Source organism: Martes martes (assembly GCF_963455335.1).
Source record: "Martes martes genome assembly, chromosome: 8".
Taxonomy (NCBI): Eukaryota; Metazoa; Chordata; class Mammalia; order Carnivora; family Mustelidae; genus Martes; species Martes martes.
Window position 1 is genome coordinate 103,827,764 of NC_137895.1, and position 21,181 is coordinate 103,848,944.

Consider the following 21,181-nt stretch of genomic DNA (forward strand, 5'->3'; position numbering starts at 1 on the left):
AATTCCTATTCGAAAGCAACAGAATCTCCTCTGAGAGTAATATATATTCTACGCACACGCACGCACGCACGCACGCACACACACACACCCTGAATGAACACAGACGTATACCCACGTAGTTGTATATGCATGCATATACAGGTGGTGTGGGCAGAGAAACTAATGGGTCTGCTGGAGGCGCGCACGCACGCACGCACGCAAACGCCACCGCACAGACGGGTGATCTGGCTTACGCTATCAAAGACACTACGTGTCCAGGTTCTAGTGAAGCAGTCTGTCCTAGATGCCTGCAGCATGCAAAACTTGGAAGTTCCGGAGATTCACAGTTAAGGAGGACAATGGGTATACGTGTGCACTTTTCCATCCTCGGGGCCCCAGCCCCAGCACTGGAGGCTGGTCCGTGTGGGCGACAGCAAAGCCTCGGTGAAGGGCTCCCAGAGCAGAGCTGGGGAGCTGGAGGCTCTGTGTCCCGTGGCAGGGCCCACGGGAGCCCTGGTGAGTTCACCAATCTTCAAGGCAGAATTTAAAACTCTGGTTTTCGAGCGTGGAGTCCTTGTTACGGAACCGCAGATGGAGGGAAGAGTTTCTCTTCTTGCTCGCTCTCTGCAGCTTCCCACGTGTGCTAACGCATTTTGTAGTCATTAGATACAGATGTTTCACACAGCTGTCCCTTAAAATCCAAATCTACCGTGAAATCGAGGTCTCGCTGCAAAGGAGGGGCGAAGGGTCCTGGGGTTAGCGTGGTAGGGAGTCGCCCCCCTCCACCGGCTCCTGCCCGCAGGGGGATGGGGGACTACCGTGTTTCTAAGGTTTTCTAGCGAAGGGGTTCTCACGAGCAGCCCTTGGGAATCTATTCTGGTGTCTCATCATCCTGACAGGAAGTGCTTTGATTTCGAACCTAAGCCCTTCCTGTTATAATACAGAAGGGCTCCCTCTGAGTTCATCCTGAGAGAAAACAGAGTGGGGTGCTTGAGTCCTCCACAGCACAGCCCTCAAAACATTCCTCAGACTCTTTCAACTCACAGGCTCGCACCTGCCGTTACTCAGACAGAATCGCACAATCCCCGACCCACCAGGCCCGCTGAAGAAAGGCGAGCCGAACATCTTCCAGGCCAGCAGAAGCTGTTATTTCCTGGCTTGGCGTGCTCTAAATGAGCTGAACCACAGCCTCTCTGCCCAGAGACCCCGGATGAAGAACTGGAAACTGTCCTCGAGGCTGAGAGGCCAGAGCTGGGCCTGGAGAAAAATCTCTCATCCCTGAGTGTTAAGGGACTACAGCTAGACGCTTTCAGTGACACCTAGTCTGGCTTTCTACTACCCCTCCCCCAGTGCCTGGTCAGTTGGTACACAAGGCACTCGGGCACCTGGGCAAGGGGGTCCTGGGAGCTGCGGGGAGCCAGCTCCGTGGGTCCCCTCCTCTCTCTGACTCTGCCCCAGATAGAGACGGCTTCAGCACTCACCACATTTTTGGCATTTGGCTTCATGGATATGGTCCCATAGATTTCTTCCCCCCTCCGGACAGTGAGGTAATCTTCTAAGTAGAAGACAGTCTGCTTCCAGTGGGTGTAGGGGGCATCGGGGGCTGAGGGGACAAGAACAAGGGAGATGGGAAGAAAGGGTCACAGGAGATATCTCCAGAAGGACTGAGGCTGAGACCCTGCCTAGAAGTTGCTGGGCTTCTTCTGGGATTCGCTGAACCAACACCCAGCACTCTTGCAGGGTCAGGGTCCAGCCCCTATAGCCTGCTGCCCCAGAAACCCTCATTCAGCCCCGGTGCTCTTGCTTCCATCGAATTCCCATCTTCTCAGAGCTCCTGATCTTCCAGGAAATCAGAAGAGAAAGATGCTGGTATCACAAGTTCATTCCAAGGGGTGGGATGAGCACCCTCTCAGCAACTGAACTCATTAACGCAGATGAAACTCAAAATGCTACTGTTTTTAATTAGTTCAACAGAGGGAAGACATTCAAGCAGTGTAAGGGGGAGATTTGTAGGTAAGCCATCCTGGCTCCCCTTAAGTGACATCATGTATGCAAATTCCATAGCTAAACCCATGTCCCACCGACAGCCCATTCTGTACACAGCTTTCCTTGCCACTTCTCTGCCCCAGAACTAAACCTAGTCTCCTTGGCCCAAGTCTGCTGTGGGGTTTCAACAGTGTCCTCCTAACTGGATCAAAAAGAAAAGGGATGGGGCGCCTGAGTGGCTCAGTTGGTTAAACATCCAACTAACCAACCAATGTGAGTTTAGCTCACACCATGATCTCAGGATCATGAGATCGAGCCCCGTGTTGGACCCCATGCTCAGCAGGGAGTCTGCTTGAGATTCCCCCCCTCCTTCTCCCTCTGCCCCTCCCCTCCTCAAATAAATAAATAAATCTTTTAAAAAAGGAAATGTGGGATAATTCTCATCCCACAGACCCACCACTGGTGCACAGCTCATGCCTCCTGCAGGATCCAAAGCCAGACCAATGCTGGAGCCTTCCCTGTATTAGCCATTGAATCCCATCTAGCCTCTCTCTTGACACACTACATGCTCAAGAGCCAAATGAGGGGTCCTGGATATGGGCCATCTTCCTCAGCGCCTCAGTAGGCTTTCCCTTCCTCATCCGTCAAGGTCACTTCCTCTGGGAATCCTCGCCCAAGGCCCACCCTGAGCTTATGTGACCACAGTGCCTATCACACTGCGGTGCAAAGGCCTTCATCTTTTCTCAGCTGTTTGCTTCCTCCAGAAGACTGCAGTTTCCATGAGGACAGGTGCCAGGCCAGGCTTCTTTACTGTGATATCCTTGGCACCTACCACCACACTTGCTAGATCTGTAAGTACCGAATAAATAAGTGAGGGCAAAAACCCAAATAGGTTTGTTATGCTTCAAGGTACTGTAGATGTTCAATTCCAGTGGAGGCTTTGAAAACTGTAGGTAGTAGAGGAACCTATTATAGTAAGTTCTTCTTGGCCCGTTAGGGTCTTACCTTCCTCCACCTGGATGTAGGACTCCTTGATACTGATTTTCTCTTTGCTTAGGACCAGAGCTAAAGATGAGAAGACTTGGGAGAATATAATAAGCCCCTTTCAAATACTTCAGAAGCCATATGGAAAATCTCATACGTGGCTTTATATACGGCGTTGGAGACAGAACGAAGGCTAGTCACTGGAATAACTAGAAGGCAAATTTTGAATCCATTGGGAAAAATTAGGGCTGTTCTGCAATCGTCTGAGCTACCAAATGTCCAGCCTTAGGTGTGCTTACAACAACCACTAATGGGATTTATCATGCGCTGAGTCAGACCGGGTCACTTCTGAGATCTTACAAACCCCAAGACCTATTTAAATGGTGGTGAAGGGTCTGTCTTTCTTTGCCCTTTGCAATGACCTGGCTTGATCAAATGTTACTGGTTTGGTTAAAGACTTGTGTAGACTTCAATATGTGCATTTGGGAAATCAATGCAAACTCATGGTCATGGTGGGGGAAAAGCAGCCTGAGCACTTGGAAAGAATCCAAGGAGTATCATGAATATGTAGTCTGTGCCTCTCAGATCCTAGATCCCCAAACATACCAGCCTTTGTGGCCTCTAAGCCATACTGCTATCTATAGAAAAAGTCCACCTGTCCCAGCACCCTCCCTGCCAACTGCATCTAAATAAATTGTCAAAAGATAGTCTCTGGTGTGTGTGGAAAATGGCAGTTTGTGACTGACAGCACTCTCGCCCCCACTTCCTCCTACACCAGCTCAGACAGGTGTCTCTCCTGTTCTTAAAGACCTTCAGGCAAGGAGATTCAAGCAGCTTCCTTCTGTCACCTAATCAGATGCCTTAGGAGAGTCCCAGGGATTTCACTCACTCAGGGTTGGCAGCCATCAAGCCTAGGTGTGTCTGATGATTGTCCAAATGTATGCCAGGCTTGGGTTGGAGGAAAGTGATTTTCTTTTTCCCCCTTGACATTAACATCAAAAGTTTGAGAACCTCCCCAAACATTTCATTTCTGTGATGGGTCCATTGGTTGTGGACTCATTATCTAAACCAGGTTTCAAAAATACTAATTCTCCATCGAGATGTCCAGGAGAAACTGATTACAATTCAGATGTCTCCACTCTACTCCTAGAGACTTGAATTCAGTCACTCTGGGGGGACATGAAGGGGGCAGACTTGCCAAGACTTAAACATCTCCTCCTGGGTGTTGTAGACACACAGCATGGCTGAAATCACGCTGCGGACCCAGTCTTTGCATCTAGTAACATCTCCAGATGGGCAAGAGTGGAAAGGACATTTAATGAGGCAACAGCAGGCTCAGTTTCCTGCCTCCCCATTGCCATGTGTTTGCACTATGACCCTGGCACTCGTTTTCTACATCTATAGAATGTGGGGCGTGATATTTATTTCCTGGGGTACTTTGAGGATTAGATGGGATGACAAGGGGAAAGGGGATACAAAGGGTGACCATAGACAGCTCCAGGTTACTTGTCTTTGTGGTTTAACTATGAATAGTTCTCCCTTTCACTATGAAAGTGTCCTTAATTGAAAGATAAATTATATGGTCACTGTACAACACACTAAGCCAATGTGAGGGTATTGCTAAGCCATTATAATATAATAAGCCATTATGATATAATTCCGATATCATCACTATTGGAAGTGGTAGATATCATTTTGCTTACCCATAATCTTTGGTGCTGACCTGCAAAGATACGCTGCCTCACTCTAGTAGTGCAGAATGTCCTAGGGAAACATCTAGAATGGTGGCAGGTGCAAGGAGGAGCATGCAACACGGGGCTGTGGATGACATCTAGAGCTCTCATCAGGGAACAAGTCCCTCCCTCCCTCCCCTGCCCCAACTGTAACCTTCAAAATCATGCATCTGATTTTCAGTTTTCCCTGTTATGAAGATATCTTTATACTCTTAATACCCTGACCCCACACGCCAACCTCCCCTTTTCTCCCTCCCCTTCCCAGTCTCTCCGGGCTCTGGATTGTGAACAGCTTTTGTTCTATATTTTGAAGTGAGTGTGACCAGTACTGTCCCCAGCAGGCACTCCTACACTCAACAGACATCAATTCAGGATGCCTTTCATGTGCCAGCTATGGTCCTAAATTTGGGAAACAGCAACCTGTACAGCCTTGCCTCCCCTTCACATCCTGCAGCCTCAGTGAGAAGGCACTCAGGCCTCTGGATCATCCTCATGACCAAGGACAAGGACGGTAGAGCTCAGGGGGTTGGGGGAATGAATGGCAAGGGCCCCTCCCAAGAATTCTTTTCCTGGTGCTTTCAGAAAGAGAGTAGAATCCTGTTTCCTGTTTCACTTCCCAGTGTCCAAGTGCCTGGTAGCTTTTCCTGAAATTTAGAATATTTTCTAGCTATCAATTTGTAATATAGTCCCTAGAGGATCAGAAGCTTTTTGGAGAATGAAAGACTATGCACCAAGAAGTTTCTTGGACCTGCTACAATGACTCATGGTCACTGGATGGCAAAGCTGGAAGGGGCTGCTAGGCATCGCAGTCCAGCCACATCATCTCACAGATAACAAGCCAGAGTCCCAGGAAGTAACCTAATCAAGATCCATCTCCTGTATCTGGCCATCCTACCTGGCAGACTCCTGGAAAAACAAAGACTCCAGCCCAGGTCTGCTTTCTACTCAAGCAACTGCCCCTCCACCTACTCCAACTGCCCCAAGGGTCCCAGTTCCCACTTCCTGCCCCCACCCACAGAGGATGGGGGGCAGCCATGGCCGCTGGCGGGCACAGCCTGGAACCCTGGGCTCCTGTGCCCATTTGCAACAGCTTCTGCCTGGAGCTGCAGAGAGGAGACGCCAGAGCCATTAACAAGGATTGTTTTCAAGCTGCACACCACGTGATGTGCTCTCAAGTGGGCCCCCCAGAGCCAGCTGTGGCTGGGCTGAGACAGAAAGCTCGGCGGATAATTGATGGGAAGGTGGCACATACAGCAGGCTACACTCTGCATGAATTTTGAAAATAGCTGAGACCAAACAATACAGTGTTCTGACATACACATAGATGTGATCAAACTTTCTTTAAAAATAGCAAGGGGATAGAGAGTACAAAATTATTCAGAGTAATGTTCATCTAGAGGCTATATGGGGGGGGTGATGGGATGGCATGGAGCATCCATGTCGTTATGTGGCGAGCTCACAGGGATTAATTATGTGACTGTGAATTAACTTACTTATTCATTATAAATAGCATCATTATACCATTAATAATGTAATTCAGGTTAATATTTATATTCTAATTAGTAGTAATAGTTCATTTCTTGATATTAACTAATGCATTTACATTCTAATAACAGTAATACATTTCTTTCTAGTTACTATTGCATTCTAGTTAATAATACTTTACATTCTAGTTACTGAGTTAGTGGTGAGTTCACAGGTGTTCATTATGTTAATAAATAAACGAGCAAAAAGTGAACAGTGCCTGACCCAATGATGTCACGAACCAGGAATTAAGATTGATCTAATTCTGTGCATCTGAGGTCCTCAAAAACAAAAAGTAAATACTCTTTTCTGGGTGGTCAGAGTGCAGAGAGTCTGAAAAGCCCACTGCCAAACCTACACTACCTGGTAAAAATGTATGCCACGTGTTGGAAGCAAAACCCCCTGTGGTCACCCCCCCAGGTGGCTGAGGAAGCAGATAAGCAAATTATTTCTGCTGATCTCTAACCATCTAGGGATGCTGCAGCGAGAGGGACCTACAACAGCCAGAAGGCAAAGACCTTGAGGAGAAAAAAGGGCATATCATAGTAAGGATATGGAATTATCTTTACAGAAAGGCATTGACCATCATCTTGTTCAAGCAGTCATGAACAGGGGCAGTAGTTCTCAGACTGATCTGTGTATCACAGTCACCTGGAGGGCCCCACTCCAGAGTCTCTGACTCAGAAGATCTGGGGTAAGTCTTGAGAATTTGCATTTCTAAAAAGTTTCCAGGTGATGCTGATGTTGCCAGCCACAGACCACACTTTGAGAATCTCTGTACCAAGGCATGGGGAATAGAAGGCTGTAGGACCTCTGGGTGACCTTTCAGACCTAAGTTTCTGGGGTTCTGTGCAAAAAGGAGTCTGCATAACACCATAGTTGCAAAAAGACAGATGAGTGAGCTCAGACCTTGATCTAAACCCCTAGTCTTTGAGCCTAGGAAACACAGGCCTCATCGTCTCTCTCCCCGGGACCTGTGAGGAACTACAGTGGGGCTGTGACCACAGAATGGGGCAAAACAGCACCAGTGGGTTGGATGGAGACTTGAATGCTGGGAGCAAATCCTCACCATCCCTCAGCCGAGGGCTGACTTCTTTGATTCTGAATTTGAGATTAAACAATCCTCCTTCACAGGGGGGCATCAGGAATGTTGTCCCTGCCACCACAGAGCCATCTCTGGACAGGGGTCCAGCAGGCTATCTGCTTGACCTCAAGAAATGGAAATAAAGGGGCGCCAGGGTGGCTCAGTGGGTTAAAGCCTCTGCCTTCGGCTCAGGTCATCATCCCAGGGTTCTGGGATCGAGCCCCGCATCGGGCGCTCTGCTCAGCGGGGAGACTGCTTCCTCCTCTCTCTCTGCCTACCTCTCTGCCCGCTTGTGATCTCAAAAAAAAAAAAAAAATGGAAATAAACTCAGGGAAGGGATAAGGGGGAGCGATGGGCTGCGAGCTATAGGGCTGGATCCTAGGTTTTACAAGAAGAACTTTTTCCAGAGCGCACCTAGTACCCTTCCTCATCGCCTACAGCAGGGCAGGCCCCAGGGGAGGCATCACCCCGGAGAGAGTAGAGGCAGGCCCAGCTGTGCTGGCTCCATCCCCAGCTTCTAGTCACAGCACGGTTCTCAAGCAGGCTCCTGCTCAGCCCTCCCACTGGTACCATACTGCCCCACTACTGTGGGGGAGGCTGAATTTCACCCACCCTTCAAGATCCAGGTAAACCCTCTCTTCCCCCTCCTGACTACCAGGAAGGCCATCTCACCTGCTGCCCCTCTAAGGAGGGTAGTAGCTGAAAATGACCCAAATTGGGGGGTCTCCGATTCTCCCCAAGACGGGGGGTACCAGCCCTGCCCTAGATGGTGGGGACCAGCAGATTGTGGTCTTGGTGGTCAAGAGACACCAGTTCTGGAAAAAACCCTTCTAGGAGGGGTTAGAGAAGTCTTTTGCCCCTCTGTCCACAAGTAAAAGAGGACCACTGTCACCAAGGCTCCAAAAAGTGAATAATCATATCCTCAGATTCTTATGGAACCCACTCACCCCTGCCACATGCAAGCTCACTCGCCCCCGATGACGTGCTCCCACCTCCGGGAGGACTTCGCAGGCGTGATCAATAGGAACATCTTCCTAAGTGCAGGACTCGGATCTTGATAGACTCGGACAGAGATGTGTTTAGGACCTACTGGGAGCCAAGCACTCCTCTAGATGGCAGCAGGACAGAGACTCAGGACATGTGACCCCAGCCCACAGGGAGACTGAGAATTGCGTAAGAAGAGTGAAAATACTGACTAAACAATGGTACATCTGGCACAGGAATCCCATGTAGTTGTCCAAAAAAAAAAAAAATACACTAGCTACACCTGTGAGACTGTGGAAGGCTCTCCAGGGTCTACTGTTATATAAAGACAAAGAGGCAGAGGGCTGTGCGTTTCATATGAGCCAACCGGTGTTTTAAAAAAGGTGTAGTTGGGATGTGGTACTGTACTTACCTAAGATGCCACCCATGGGCGAGGTGGGCAAAGGGTTCACAGAACTCTATGTACTATTTTTGTAACTTTATACGAGAAGTATTTCAAATAAAAAGCCAAAAATAAAAAGGTGTATATAGGTATGCATGTGCTCCTGCACCATTGAAATGTTTGGGAAGGATACAAAAGAAATCGTTAACATATGTCTCTGAGCCACAGAGTTGAGATGCAGTGGAAAGAGGACTTTTTCCTTGATTTTTTTTTTTTTTTTTTACAGCACCATGACTGACTGATGTAAGCACAGGATATTAGGGAGCCCCAAGGAGGATGCCTAACCTTGACCAGGAGTGGAGGAGGGCATCAATTAACAGCTGAAGTGGGAGATGAGACCTGTGTTGGAGTTGGCCAGGCGAGGGGTGGGAGGGAGGAGGTGTTTGGGGCCGAACTGTGTCCCCTGCAATTCATGAGCTGTGGCCCTAAGCCCCTGTCCCTCAGAATATGACTGTATTTGGAGATAGGACCTTTAAAGAGACCGTTAAAATAAGGCCCCAATCCAGTATGGTTGGTGTCCTTCTAGAAAGAGGGGATGAGGGCACACAGCGGAGGAAAGGCCATGTGAGGACACAGGGAAGAGGAGGCCACCTGCAAACCAAGGAGAGAGTCTCAGGAGAGACCAAACCTGCCGACACCTTGAACTTCCAGAACTGTGAGAAATAAATGTCTGTAGTTTAAGCCACCAGTCTGTAGTACTTCGTTATGGCAGCCCTACCAGACAAATATGGGAGGAAGGAGATGACAAGAGTCTCTGACAAGATCTTCCTGTCCCCATGACGCACCTAGAACGGGTTGGTGTGGGCAGAGACAATGGCCTAGTGACTTAAGAAGCCTTGCTAAGCTCGGGGACTGCAAGGTGCTCGGTGTGACTGGGCCGTGTGTGCAGTGAAGGGACAAGGGAGGAAGGCAAAGCAAAGGAGGGGCAGTGAGAAATGAGGTGACAGAAGTGGGCTAGGGCTGGGTCATGGAACCCCCATTTACCAGGCTAAGAAATTTGGGCTCATCTGCTGCAGGAAATGAAACACCTCTGAAGCTGGGCCGGGAGGGAGAGCACAGATGGTCTTTGGGGAACAGTGGCAGGAGCTTAATGAAGGAAGGATTGAGGTAGAAGCAGCAAAGAGAGGAAGGACACAGAGAGACATGGTCTCCCTAGGTCTGCAGCCTAGGGAGAGACCCGTTGAATCCTGTGAGAGGGTGAGGCAGTGAAGACAGGGAAACCTTACTCCACTCTGTATCCTTGCCCCTTGCACAGAATATGCTTAGTAGATGTTCAATGAACAAATGTGCCTTCGAAATGGGGCCGTCCGCCTCTGCCCCTCCCCGCCCAACACACACTCTCGGCTCTGGTCTTACCATACCCACTTCCATCTATCTTCTCCTTCGGCAGCCAAAAGCTTGGGGAAGTGCTGGAGAAGGCTTACGAGATGCCAAGCAAAGGCCCCCGGCTCTGGCCCCAGGTCCTGCCCCCACGACAAGGCCAGCCCTTGCCACTTCTGCAAAGCCTCCACATGGAAGCAGGGAAGGGTCTGGAGTGAGTGCCCACAAAAGGCTCACCTGTGGAAAACCCCATTTTCTTGTGGCACTTGGTAAATTCAATATTAAAATAGGTGACCAGGGCGTGGACGTAGTCATTTCGCTGTATCTGCAGGCAGAAGGCAGATGTGAACGACAGCTCTTCCGTCTTCACCGTATAAATGTCCACTTCCTGCGGCCCGGAGGAAAGAGAATGCCAACACTTAGCGCCCCACCGGGTCTGGGTCCTGGTCAGCAGCTTCCTTCCCTCGGAAGACCACCCAGAGTAGACTCTCAGGGTGGGGGGGTCATTACCCTCGGGGAGGCTCCCCAGTCCACCCACCGCCCTCCCAGTGACCTCCTCCATCCATTCTATGGTGGGGTATGCTCAGGAAATGGTGCAAACACGTTTGAATGTGAGGGGAATAGAATTAGGAAGGTCAGCCTTCTGGGAATGGGAGGGGAGGAGAGGAGAGAGGGGGATGAATGACACAGAGCCTTCCTGAAACCTAACTGAGTGGCCTCAGAGCAGTCTAGCTCAGCATCGCTCCCTTCATCTAGTGGTGCTCAGAGTGCGGCCCCAGATGAAGGGCATTAGCATCCCCTGGATTACAAACTCTGAGTGGGGGTGGGGTGGGGTGGGGACGGCAGCTCAGACCTCTGGGATCAACACAGCGGTTGATTGGTGCTTTTTCAAGCCCTCCCAGGGATCTGGGTGAACCAGATTAGTCATTTCCCCATTTTTTGATATTCCAGTTCTGAGCAACAGGAGAAACTAAGTATTATCTTGGGAGTGAAGATAGGAGCCCACCACAGTCACAGGCTGAACTGAGCAAAGTTCTGCTGACCATCTACACCAAGCCTGGATGAAAGAAAGAGAGAGAGAGAGAGAGAGAGGGAGGGAGGAGAGAGAGAAAGAGAAAAAGAGAAGAAGGAAAGAAGGAAGGGAGGGGAGGGGTGAGGGAAAGAGGTGGAGGGAGGGAGATGAAGGGGGGAAAAGAGAAAGGAAGAAAGAAAAAAGGGGGAGAAATAAGTAAGAATTTTTCAGTTCTGACTGGGGAATGGAAAACACAAAGAACTAATAATTTTAACAATTTCAGTTGGGAAGTAGCTGAAAATCAATGTTGCGTGGGGAGCAAGTATAATGAAAGACAGTTTGCAATGTGCTGTTCTTTTCTGTGTGAAGGATGCTGACCTGCTGTTTGCTGGCTCCGGTGAGACAGGGCAAACCTTCCAAGAGCCCTAGAGGCATCCAGACCCCTTTCAGGGAGGTCTAAGGAAGCTTCCCACTGCTGGGTTTGTGTAGCAAGGACCTCTGTCCTGAAGCTGTAAGAGCCAAACGGAAACACTTGTGCCTGGACCGGTTCCAAGAGGGTTCTCCTGAGACCCGGATGATGGAATATGTTGGGGATAATTAGGAGAGGGGTCTGAAGGTGGCAAAACTAGAGCAGGGAAGACACAGAATGATGTAACAGAAATGGCTTTTATCTCTACATATTTCTAGAACAAATAAAGGAAAAGCAGACGCAAAGCATTCCAGGGACTTGAAAGAGACAGAGGAAGAAGTTTGGTCAAGGAGGCAAGTCCGATCAGAGCCCTATTGTGGTCTGCAGTGTGGAGCCATCATGTCCTCTGGGGGAGGCTGCAGCTCTGATGTGTTGGTTGGGGACAGGGTAGAAATGCAGATGTAGGGAAATGGGGAGCCTCTTGGTGATATCACCTCAGATGCAAGTTTACTGTGCTTCTAGAACCAAGGACGGGGAAGAAGAATCAGGGGAATGGGAAGCCATGGGTCAAGCATGCAGAATTTGACAGGATTAGAAATCCATCAGTGCAAGAGCCCCTTTGGTAGCCTCCCTGGGGAGTGGCCATCTAGTGCTGGCTTGAACACCTTCGTGGGACTGATGTGCTCACTACCTGCCAGGCCTCTGATTCCATCTCCTGACATCTCCAATGGACAGCTCCCTCCTCAAAATGAGTGAGGAGAGTACCCATTAATCTCTGTAACTTCCACCCATGCCTAATGCCTCTTCCACCTCACAGGGGCCTCCTAAACCTTTTCTTCTCCAACATAAACTGTACCTGTTTTCTCATTCACTTCTCATAAGTCATGATTTCTGACTCTCACCCTCCTTGTTTGGGACATACTTCTAGCAGCTTCTGATCTCAAAAAGCACACTGCTGGCTCAGACAGCACAAAGTCAGCCAAGCCCCCTCCCTCCACCACACCCTCGCTCATGCTCCTTTTTCCTTTTGTCCTGGACACTGAGTGTAGGGTCCTCCATTCTATGTCACCTTGCTACGTTTGGTCCATGGCACCTGTCAGCGTATATGACGTTCATTAGCCCTCCGGCCACAGGCTGCCCATGGTTCCTTCAGGCCCATGGGCAGCCAGATGTGGTTAATCGTATATGTTAATGGCATCGGCATAGTCCACGAGGCTTCTGGTGCCCACACTCACCGACTACCATCTCCCTCTTTGCCAGGGCCAGACGCCCAGGCTCCAGGCTCTTTCCAAGGTCCTCATTTTCTTTTTCTTCTTGGTCCCTCTGCTTTCAGCCTCGCCTGATCTTTCCACGGCACATCTGGCTTGTCTCAGCAGCCTGCTCCCCGCCCCCCTGACCCCCTGCCCCCAACCACATTGACTGGAGTTCAGGGCAGAGGCTGCCCTTGATGGGTCTGTGTATTCCCCCTGTGTAACCTAGCACTTGTCAGTCCTCAGTCTTCTCCCTCCTGGTTTCCCTGCTCGACAGAGCTCCTTCCCCCAGCCCCAAGCCTCTTCTCCAAACCAACCCCCTAATCCCTCAAATCCATTCAGACTGCACTGCTTTCTGAATCCAAAACCTTACATGACTCCATATGGCTTACCTACAGATCGTGGACCTGTTGGCCTGAACACAGACAGTGAGCCCCAAAGGTAGGCTCCGGGACACATCTGGACCTGGCTCCTTTCTCTGGGCAGCCCCCTCACTTCTTCACAACATTAGGGCACACGCTCACACACACACCATCCCCCTGGATCAAGGAGTCCCACCTCCCTAGAGTCCTGCTCTCAGACGTGTATCAACTACTGTCAGCTATCGACTCCTCTGTTAGCTGACAGGGTACACTACGTCCTACAGACATTTGCATCTTAATAGGGGCCCCCGAAAGAGCAAAAAGCTTCGAGACAGACGTGATGAAGCTGTACATTAGAATGGTGACAATGGAGGGGTGCCCGGCTGGCTCAGTCAGTAGAGCGTGCAACTCTTGGGTTGTGAGTTCGAGCTCCACACCGGGCATAGAGCTCACTAAAATGACATGACAGGACATGACATGACATAAAATGGTGAAAATGGAGACGGTTGATTTTTGCCAATAGGAGTGGAGCCATCTGTGAAGGTGGCCCACTGTGGCTGGGCTTCGGAGACACAGAGGCCCTCAAAGCTCACGCCCACCCTCCTGTCAGACCTACAGACCTCCTGTCAAAGCCTACAGAACCAAACCCTTTACCCTGGCTCCCTAGGGCCCAGAGCCCTGCACTGGAAGGATTTTGTCTTCCTGCTCCAACAGCGTCTCTGACACCGCAGAGCGCACCCCACCCCCACCGACTCGGCCTCAGGGAAGCCCCAGGAAGCAGAGGGTTCTGGAAACATCCACCGCTCAGAAAAGCCCTGGCCTCCGTTATCCCCACCACTAAATAACGTTACAAATGGATGTCTCAGAGCAGAAGTCTGGTCAAAACAGAGTCTTAATTATAATAAAGTGTCACACTTTGCAACGTTAATAGCGATGAAAGTAGCAATTAAGTGTGTGAAGAAGGGCACGTGTTTTCCCAATAGGCTTGGCAAAATGTTGCTTAGCACACCCGCGGGTAAGCTGATGGCGGGTGTAAGCTGATGGAGGGGCTCTCCTGCTTACAGAAGCATGCACAGACAGTCCTTACCCTTCCCAGGGAAGAGAGGAAGAGAGTGTGCGGGCAAAGGGAAGGTGGGCAGGACCTCAGCTTCGAGCTCCCATCCTGACACAAACTCGTAGGCCTGGAGGAGTTTACAGGAGTGTGTGTGCCTGTCTGCCTCCCCCTTCCCCAAGTTCTGTTGCTTTACCCCTGGTTGCACTCAGGTATAACTAAGGGAAAAAACCTTGGTGGGAGTGGGGAGGCCAGAGAGGCCTTGCGGTGGGGGAGAAGCAGGCAGCCCACCACGAGACCTGCAGTAGACCCAGGCAAGCACAGTGGCCACGTCTACCATCAAAGGTGGAAAGCCCCCTGGGGTCCCTGCACATTGAAGCAGTCATGCCTTCAGCCAAGGCCATGGTGCACAGATGCCTAACAGTTCCATAAAACTGCCCCATGTCATTTGGGCAAATTCGGTTGCACCACTTTGGGGGCATACTTCCCTGTTTCTTGTTTGGGGCAGGGAGAGGGAGAGGCTTCAGGGACTGTAGGCTGGTAGGAGAAAAACTTAAAGGACACATTTGCTTGCAGTTGATCCCGCCTGGACTTGGAATGGGCCAAGTTAAGAAGTAGTGAGAACCCTGTCAACAGAGAGCTGAAGACATAGACTCCCAGCTACACCTCTTAGGCAGAATGTCATAAGGAGGAGGCATCAGCTGATGAGCTATGTGAGGCTCAGCTAGTTTTATTAGCCCTCGGAGGTCCCTTCTTAAATGTCACAGGGACACTAGGGACCAAGAGCTGTGTTTCTTCTTAGGAAGACTGTGCCCACCGACAAAGGACAGCTGTGAGCCTGGCAGAGCAGCAGTTTACATCAGAACTTCAGAAGCCTCATCCCCAGGGGCCCTGGACTCCTCCCCTTTATCCACTGCAGATGCTGCCAGGCTCCAGCCCAATACTCCCCACAAAGAAGTGACAAGTCCAGGACCAGAGCCCTCAAGTCTGTTTCAGGAAGATGGCAGCTGGGTGGGCCAATGAACACTTACAGAATGAACCCAGATTTTTACATTAAAAAGTTAGCTTCAACCATGTGAAAGCAATGCCTTTCCAGATTTTAAAAGACCAAGTATCAGTAGTTTATATGGTTCAACATAATGTATTAGTGTCTATAGATGTAAATTCGTAGGAAAGGGCTGGAAAGAGCAAGCCAACATGTGAACAGTGTTACCTCCAGGAAAAGCGTGTGTGGGGTTGAGAGGGAGGGAAGGTCAAGGGGAACTTCTGTTTTCACTCTATCAAATTTGATACGTTTGAATATTTAATAATAAGAATACACGGAGGATCGGTGCGCCGAGGATGCTGGCCAGCTGTTCTTCATTTGCACGGAGGAAAGTCTTGCCAGGAAAACTGTTAAAGCATGTGCAAACAAGACCACTCGGGAAGGGGGTTGAGGAGCTCTGTCTGGCCAGGTCAGATGTGCGCTTGGAGGGGGGAGTGTAATGCCGATTGCAGAGCCGATGGAGGGATTGCATTGCTTCCCCAAGACGGCCATCCACCTCTGAATGGAGGAGCTTGCCCAAACCTGAGCATACCCTCCTGCCTCTACGCTAATGCCCCCTCCCCCAGACCCTTCTCCTGAATCACCGAGGGATGTGACCCGACTCCCTCCCTTCAGCTGTGCCCCTGTGGAGTCCAGTGGCTCTCTCTGCGGCTCTGCTTTGTGCGAGCATCTTCTTTTGACGGGCAGTCACCTTGGGGTGCCAGGGGATCTGGCCATGTTGGCCTTGCCTCGCCAGGCCGGGGAACTCCAGGCCCATGGCTTTCCAGGGTGGCACAGCTGGGTTGCCAGCATGCTTGGGCCCAAGCAGGAGGAGTCTACAGACCTTTATTAAACAGGCATTGGTCACCACTTGCTTTGGATCCACGATGTCCACCAGGGGCTCCTTCATGGCAACATCTCGGATACAGGTCATATCAAAGCCATAGACATTCTCCCACCCTGTGAAAACAGAGTGAGACATGAGGGCCAGCAGCAGGACCCCTGGAAGTCTTCCCAGCCCTCCCGAGTGCTAGAGCACAGTATCCCCGGGGGGGGGGGGAAGGGGCAGCCCACGTTCCTCTGAAATCGGAATAGAAGAATTGCTCATCGAGTGGAAAGCTTGGCAGGATGTACAGATCCCACTTGATGGTTAGGAAAACTGAAACTCAGAGAGGCTGAAAAACTTCTCTAAGGTCACACAGCTAGAATGCCACAGGATCAAGACCGGAATCCAGATTGCCTGACTCTTCCTGGATCTATTTGCCCTCTCTCCGAGCCAGCAGCATCTCCTACAAACTCTTATCTGGCACCCACATCTCTGTCTTGGTGCCTTCACTTGGCCATTCTGCACACTTAGAAGGTCCATCTTTCTCCCTTCTCCTGTCTCCACACACTGAATCTTCAACAAAGCAGAGAGAAACATGGGCTCTTAAAATGATATAGACTAGTTTGAATCCCAGCACCAGCACTTACTGACTAGGCCCTTGTGCTAATTCCCTAACCTCTCTGAACCTCTGTTTTCTCAATCGCAAAATGAGGGGTGAGGGTGGGTCATGAGTCTATCTTTCTCACATGCCATGATGTACTTACTAAGAATCCATCCCATAAGAAAGATCCCCCAGGTAGTGCACAACCAACCCAGTGGTGCTCATTGGCCCCATATGGCTGCTCATAAGATGCTTTGAGAGGGAGAAAGATGTAGGATGCAAGGGTGTTGAGTGAAGGAATGCAAATCTGATGGCCCAAGACCATCCTTAAATGGTGGCAATCATTGCTACATTGACTGACCACCTAGCTCAAGCCAGACTCTTCATTTAATCTATCCAGCAGCCTCCAGGGGGGATACTTCCATTGACAGTCAACAAAATAGGTTGGGGGAAGTTGGCATCTGGCCCACTCACAATATTTGGGTCCAGATCCTACATTAGGGAGTTGGAGGAGCTAGGGCTCACTCCAGCTTGTCCCCTGATCCTTCAGCTGCACTGACCCAGTTGTGACAGCTACCAGGAACGCAATTTCCTTTCTCAGTACTGCAGAGGGTGTGGCCTAAGCAGCAGCTTTAGTTACTGAGCAGCTGAATCTCATTTGTCTGTTTATGCAGATGGGTCTAGAAATGCATCGAAGGAGAGATGTTTTCCTCTAAAATCTTATAGGATTAAATTTCTTTTTAAAATTTGCATCAAGCAAACAGTACCTTCGGGAACTATGTTTCTGTATGTTTAAGAGAGGGGGTGTGTGAGGAAGGAGGTCGGATCAGTCAGTGAAAGCTGTGCTTCTTTGACTCCTTTCTAAGGCACACAAAGACCTTCCTCGGGGAGAAGAGGCAGAGAAAATAATCATCTCCCAGAGGGTGAGCACTTGCGAAATTCTGGCTTGAGGATAAGATGCCAGTCATATCCATTAAATCACATGAGGTTGGTGCCAAATTCCCAGTTGAAACCTACGTTTGGAGAAGGAAGCTGCTCGGTTGGCAATGGGACATGTTTCAGGGGAGACCCCCTTCTAGAGTCTGGAAGTCCCTGGATAAAACATATACACTAAACACACTGCCTTCGTTTAAAATCTTTCCTTAAGACACCTGCTGCTGCCATGTTCCTGCCCCTTCTCTCTCTCAGCCCTGCCTTAAGTTGAGGCTCAGGGCATGTGTTGGGCAAATATTGAAGAGAGTCTATGTGCATGACATTTAAAGACCTGGGCTTCACACTTCAAGTCTGGGCTCTGCCATTTATTTGTTGTGTAATCTTAGCAAAAATTTAGTTCTCTGGGGCTCCTGGGTGGCTCAGTGGGTTAAGCCTCTGCCCTCGGCTCAGGTCATGATCTTGGGGTCCTGGGATCAAGCCCCTCATCGGGCTTTCTGTTTGGCAGGGAACCTGCTTCCCCCTCCCCCTCTGCCTGCCTCTCTGCCTACTTGTGATCTCTCTCTCCCTCTCTGTCAAATAAATAAGTAAGATCTTTAAAAAAAAATTAGCTCTCAAAGAGTTGGTCTCTTCTTTAAAATAAAGATAACCACAGCTACTCTACTGGGTTGTCATGAGGGTTAAATGTGATAATATAAGTAGAGTGTGTAAGGAGATGCCTAGAACATAGAGCAGCTGATACACAGTGGTCATTATCATTATGTGACTTGAGCTCTGGCTTTGTCACCACGCGAGCTGTGTGATCACGGACAGATCAAGCCTCTTCTCTAGGCTTGCATGTAAAGTCAGGAGTTGGGTTCAGTGGTTCTGTGCTCCAGAATCATCTGGGACACTTTTCAAAAAAATACAAATTCCTGGGCCCATACCAGACCTCCTGAATCAATCTACAGATCTGGGATCCAGGAAGGTGGAATTTTACAGATCTATATAAGTAGGGGTGCCTGGGTGACTCAGTCAGTCAACAGTCCAACTCTTGATTTCAACCCAGGTCATAATCTCAGGGTCATAAGATCAGCCCTGTATCGGTCTCCGTGCTCAGTGGGGAGTCTGCTTGAGATCCCCCCTCTCCCTCCCCCTCTGGTCCTCTTCCCACCACATACACATGCTCTCTTTCTCACTCTCTCTCTTTGTAAAAAAAAAAAAAGAAAGAAAGAAAGAAAGAAAGAAAGAAAGAAAGAAAGAAAGAAAGAAAGAAAGAAAGAAAATTCCCTTACAGTCAAGAAATGATGAGCTTAATATCCCCTGCTTTTGTGAAACCTTTCCTAACTATTCCCAACTATGGGATTACTTCTTCTATATCCTCAACACCTATAGCCCAGTATCTAGCACAATACAAGCACACAGATAATGCTTTTTTAATTGAAATTCATTCCCAAATATTTAATGCTCTACACTGCTTTGCAATGCCCAGTATTTTAGTTACATTTTCAGAGGTTAATTCATGTTTTTCTTCCCAGCTAGACCACCCTGACTTCAGTTATTCAAGAAAAAGTTTGCCCAGGACATTAAATTTGTTTTCTCTTTTTTTCTGCTAACCATTTATTTCCCACTAGCTTCTTTAGCAGAATTGGAGCAGGGATGGGAGACAACACTAATCCAACAGATTATTTTTTTGTTGCAACTCTGTCTTGCTTATTGACTGAGTGAATGTGGAGTGAGGGCCATTGGCTACCAAGAAATATTGTTATTAATCTTCTTATTTAAATTTAAACAATGACATCAGAAGGACCTGTGATTTTGTCTATGGATTAAAAACAAACTCTCAGAAAGGACTGCATTGTGGCACAATGAATGTAACTAAAGCAACAGCCAAGCCACAACCTATCATTATGACAGACTAAATTGACTCAAATGCCCACTTTAACAGCCTGGCAGAGAAAACTCATACTCTTTTCTGGGTATAACTATTGTGCTTCTGTCTCTACTGTTCTTTTACTGACATTGCCCAGCATTAAGAAAAAAATTACAAGATGGATGAAAAAGGAAAAAAAAAATGAGCCATCATCAGAAGAAAATATAATCAATAGAAGCAGACTTAGAGATAGCTCAGATGTTGGAATTATCCAATAGAGACTTTAAAGTACCTATAATAAAGAAGTTAAAGAATCCAATGGAAAAACATGCATGAACAGATGGAGAATTTCACTGGTGAGATGGAAACTATAAAATGAGCCAATGGAAATGCTAGATGAAAATCACAGTATCAGGGGTGTCTGGGTGGCTCAGTCTGTTAAGCATCTGCCTTCGGCTCAGGTCATGATCCCAGAGTCCCAGAATCAAGCCCCGCATTGGGCTCCCAGTTCAGTGGGGAGCCTGCTTCTCCCTCTCCCACTCCCACTGCTTGTGTTCCCTCTCTTGCTGTGTCTCTCTCTGTCAAATGAATAAATAAAGCCTTCAAAAAAAGAAAAGAAAAGAAAATCACAATATCGGGGTGAAGAATTCTTTCAATGTGCTTATTAAAAGAATGCATCTATCAGAGGAAGTAATGAATAACTTCAAAATAGGTCAAAAAAGATTATCCAAACTTATACACACAGAAAGAGAAAAATACAGTACCCAAGATCCATGGGACAATATCAATCAGTATCTAACATATGTGTAATTGGAGTCCCTCAAGGAGAAGAGAAAGAGAACCAGGCAGGAAAAAATATTGGTAGAGATAATGGCTGAAAATTTTCCTGAATCAATGAAATCATCAACTTAGAGATCCAAGAATGCTGTAGAACCCCAAGCAGGATAAATACAAAGGAAAATACAGCATAGACATGTCAGCATCAATATGATGAATATCAACATGAAGAGAAAAATCTCAAAAGCAGTTGCAGAGAAAGAAATATGAAGTACTGGGGAACCAACTTTACGTTTCACTGGAGAGAGCCGGAGCTGCATCCTCCTCCCCCACCCTGGCCCCACAGTTCCAGTTTCTCCACTAGGGTAAAGGGCACTGCCTCTGGATGGGTTAGAAGGAAACAGAGCAAGTGCCACGAGGCACTTCTTACAGTTTTTCCTCTAGACAGAAGGGAAAGTGTTTATAATAGTTTCATACATTTTAGTCTCTCAGGCACAGGCAACTCTTTGTATAAAATAGGGGAGAGAGGCACTAGGATGGCTCAGTTGGTTAAGCGTCTGCCTTTGGCTCAGATCATGATCCCAGGATCCTGGAATCGAGTCCTGCATTAGGCTCCTTGCTCAGCGGGCAGTCTGTTTCTCTCTCTCCCTCTGCATCTCCCCCCGCCACCCCAGGTTGTGCTCTCTCTCTCTCTCTCTCTCTCACTCACTCTCTCTCTCTCACATAAATAAATACAATCTTTTTAAAAAAGTAAACTAAAATAGGAGAGAGCCAGAGACTAGAACTCTGGGTGTTAAGGATGAAGGTAAGAAAAAACCACAAGGAGAGCAATGGAGCCCTCCAAGCAGTCCTGCCTTTGCAGCCCCCAGCCTGGGCTGCACCACCACTGACACCACAGGAGGCCTTCCTTTCCATCTTCTCGTGAGCCAGGAAGCTGATGCCCATACCCCCGACTTTCAGCAGGTTGGAAATTCGTGTATTTGGTCAGGTTCATGTATTGGATAGAACACCTACCATGTTTCTTTCCAGCTTTAAGATTCTATAAATCTCC

The 21,181-nt window shown here is 48.8% G+C and overlaps 1 protein-coding gene across 1 annotated transcript in view; it reads right to left on the reverse strand.

The window, feature by feature from the left end:
• Positions 1–622: 622 nt before the first annotated feature.
• The window catches only part of PRMT8 (protein arginine methyltransferase 8), a gene marked incomplete at both ends in the record, with an annotated part of 100,290 nt that continues 79,731 nt past the window's right edge, over positions 623–21,181 (reverse strand). Inside the window, 4 exons of the mRNA XM_080812276.1 lie at positions 623–706; positions 1,461–1,582; positions 10,274–10,424; positions 15,989–16,104. Coding sequence (XP_080668402.1) covers positions 623–706; positions 1,461–1,582; positions 10,274–10,424; positions 15,989–16,104 — 473 coding nt within the window. The remainder of the gene's footprint in view (positions 707–1,460; positions 1,583–10,273; positions 10,425–15,988; positions 16,105–21,181) is intronic.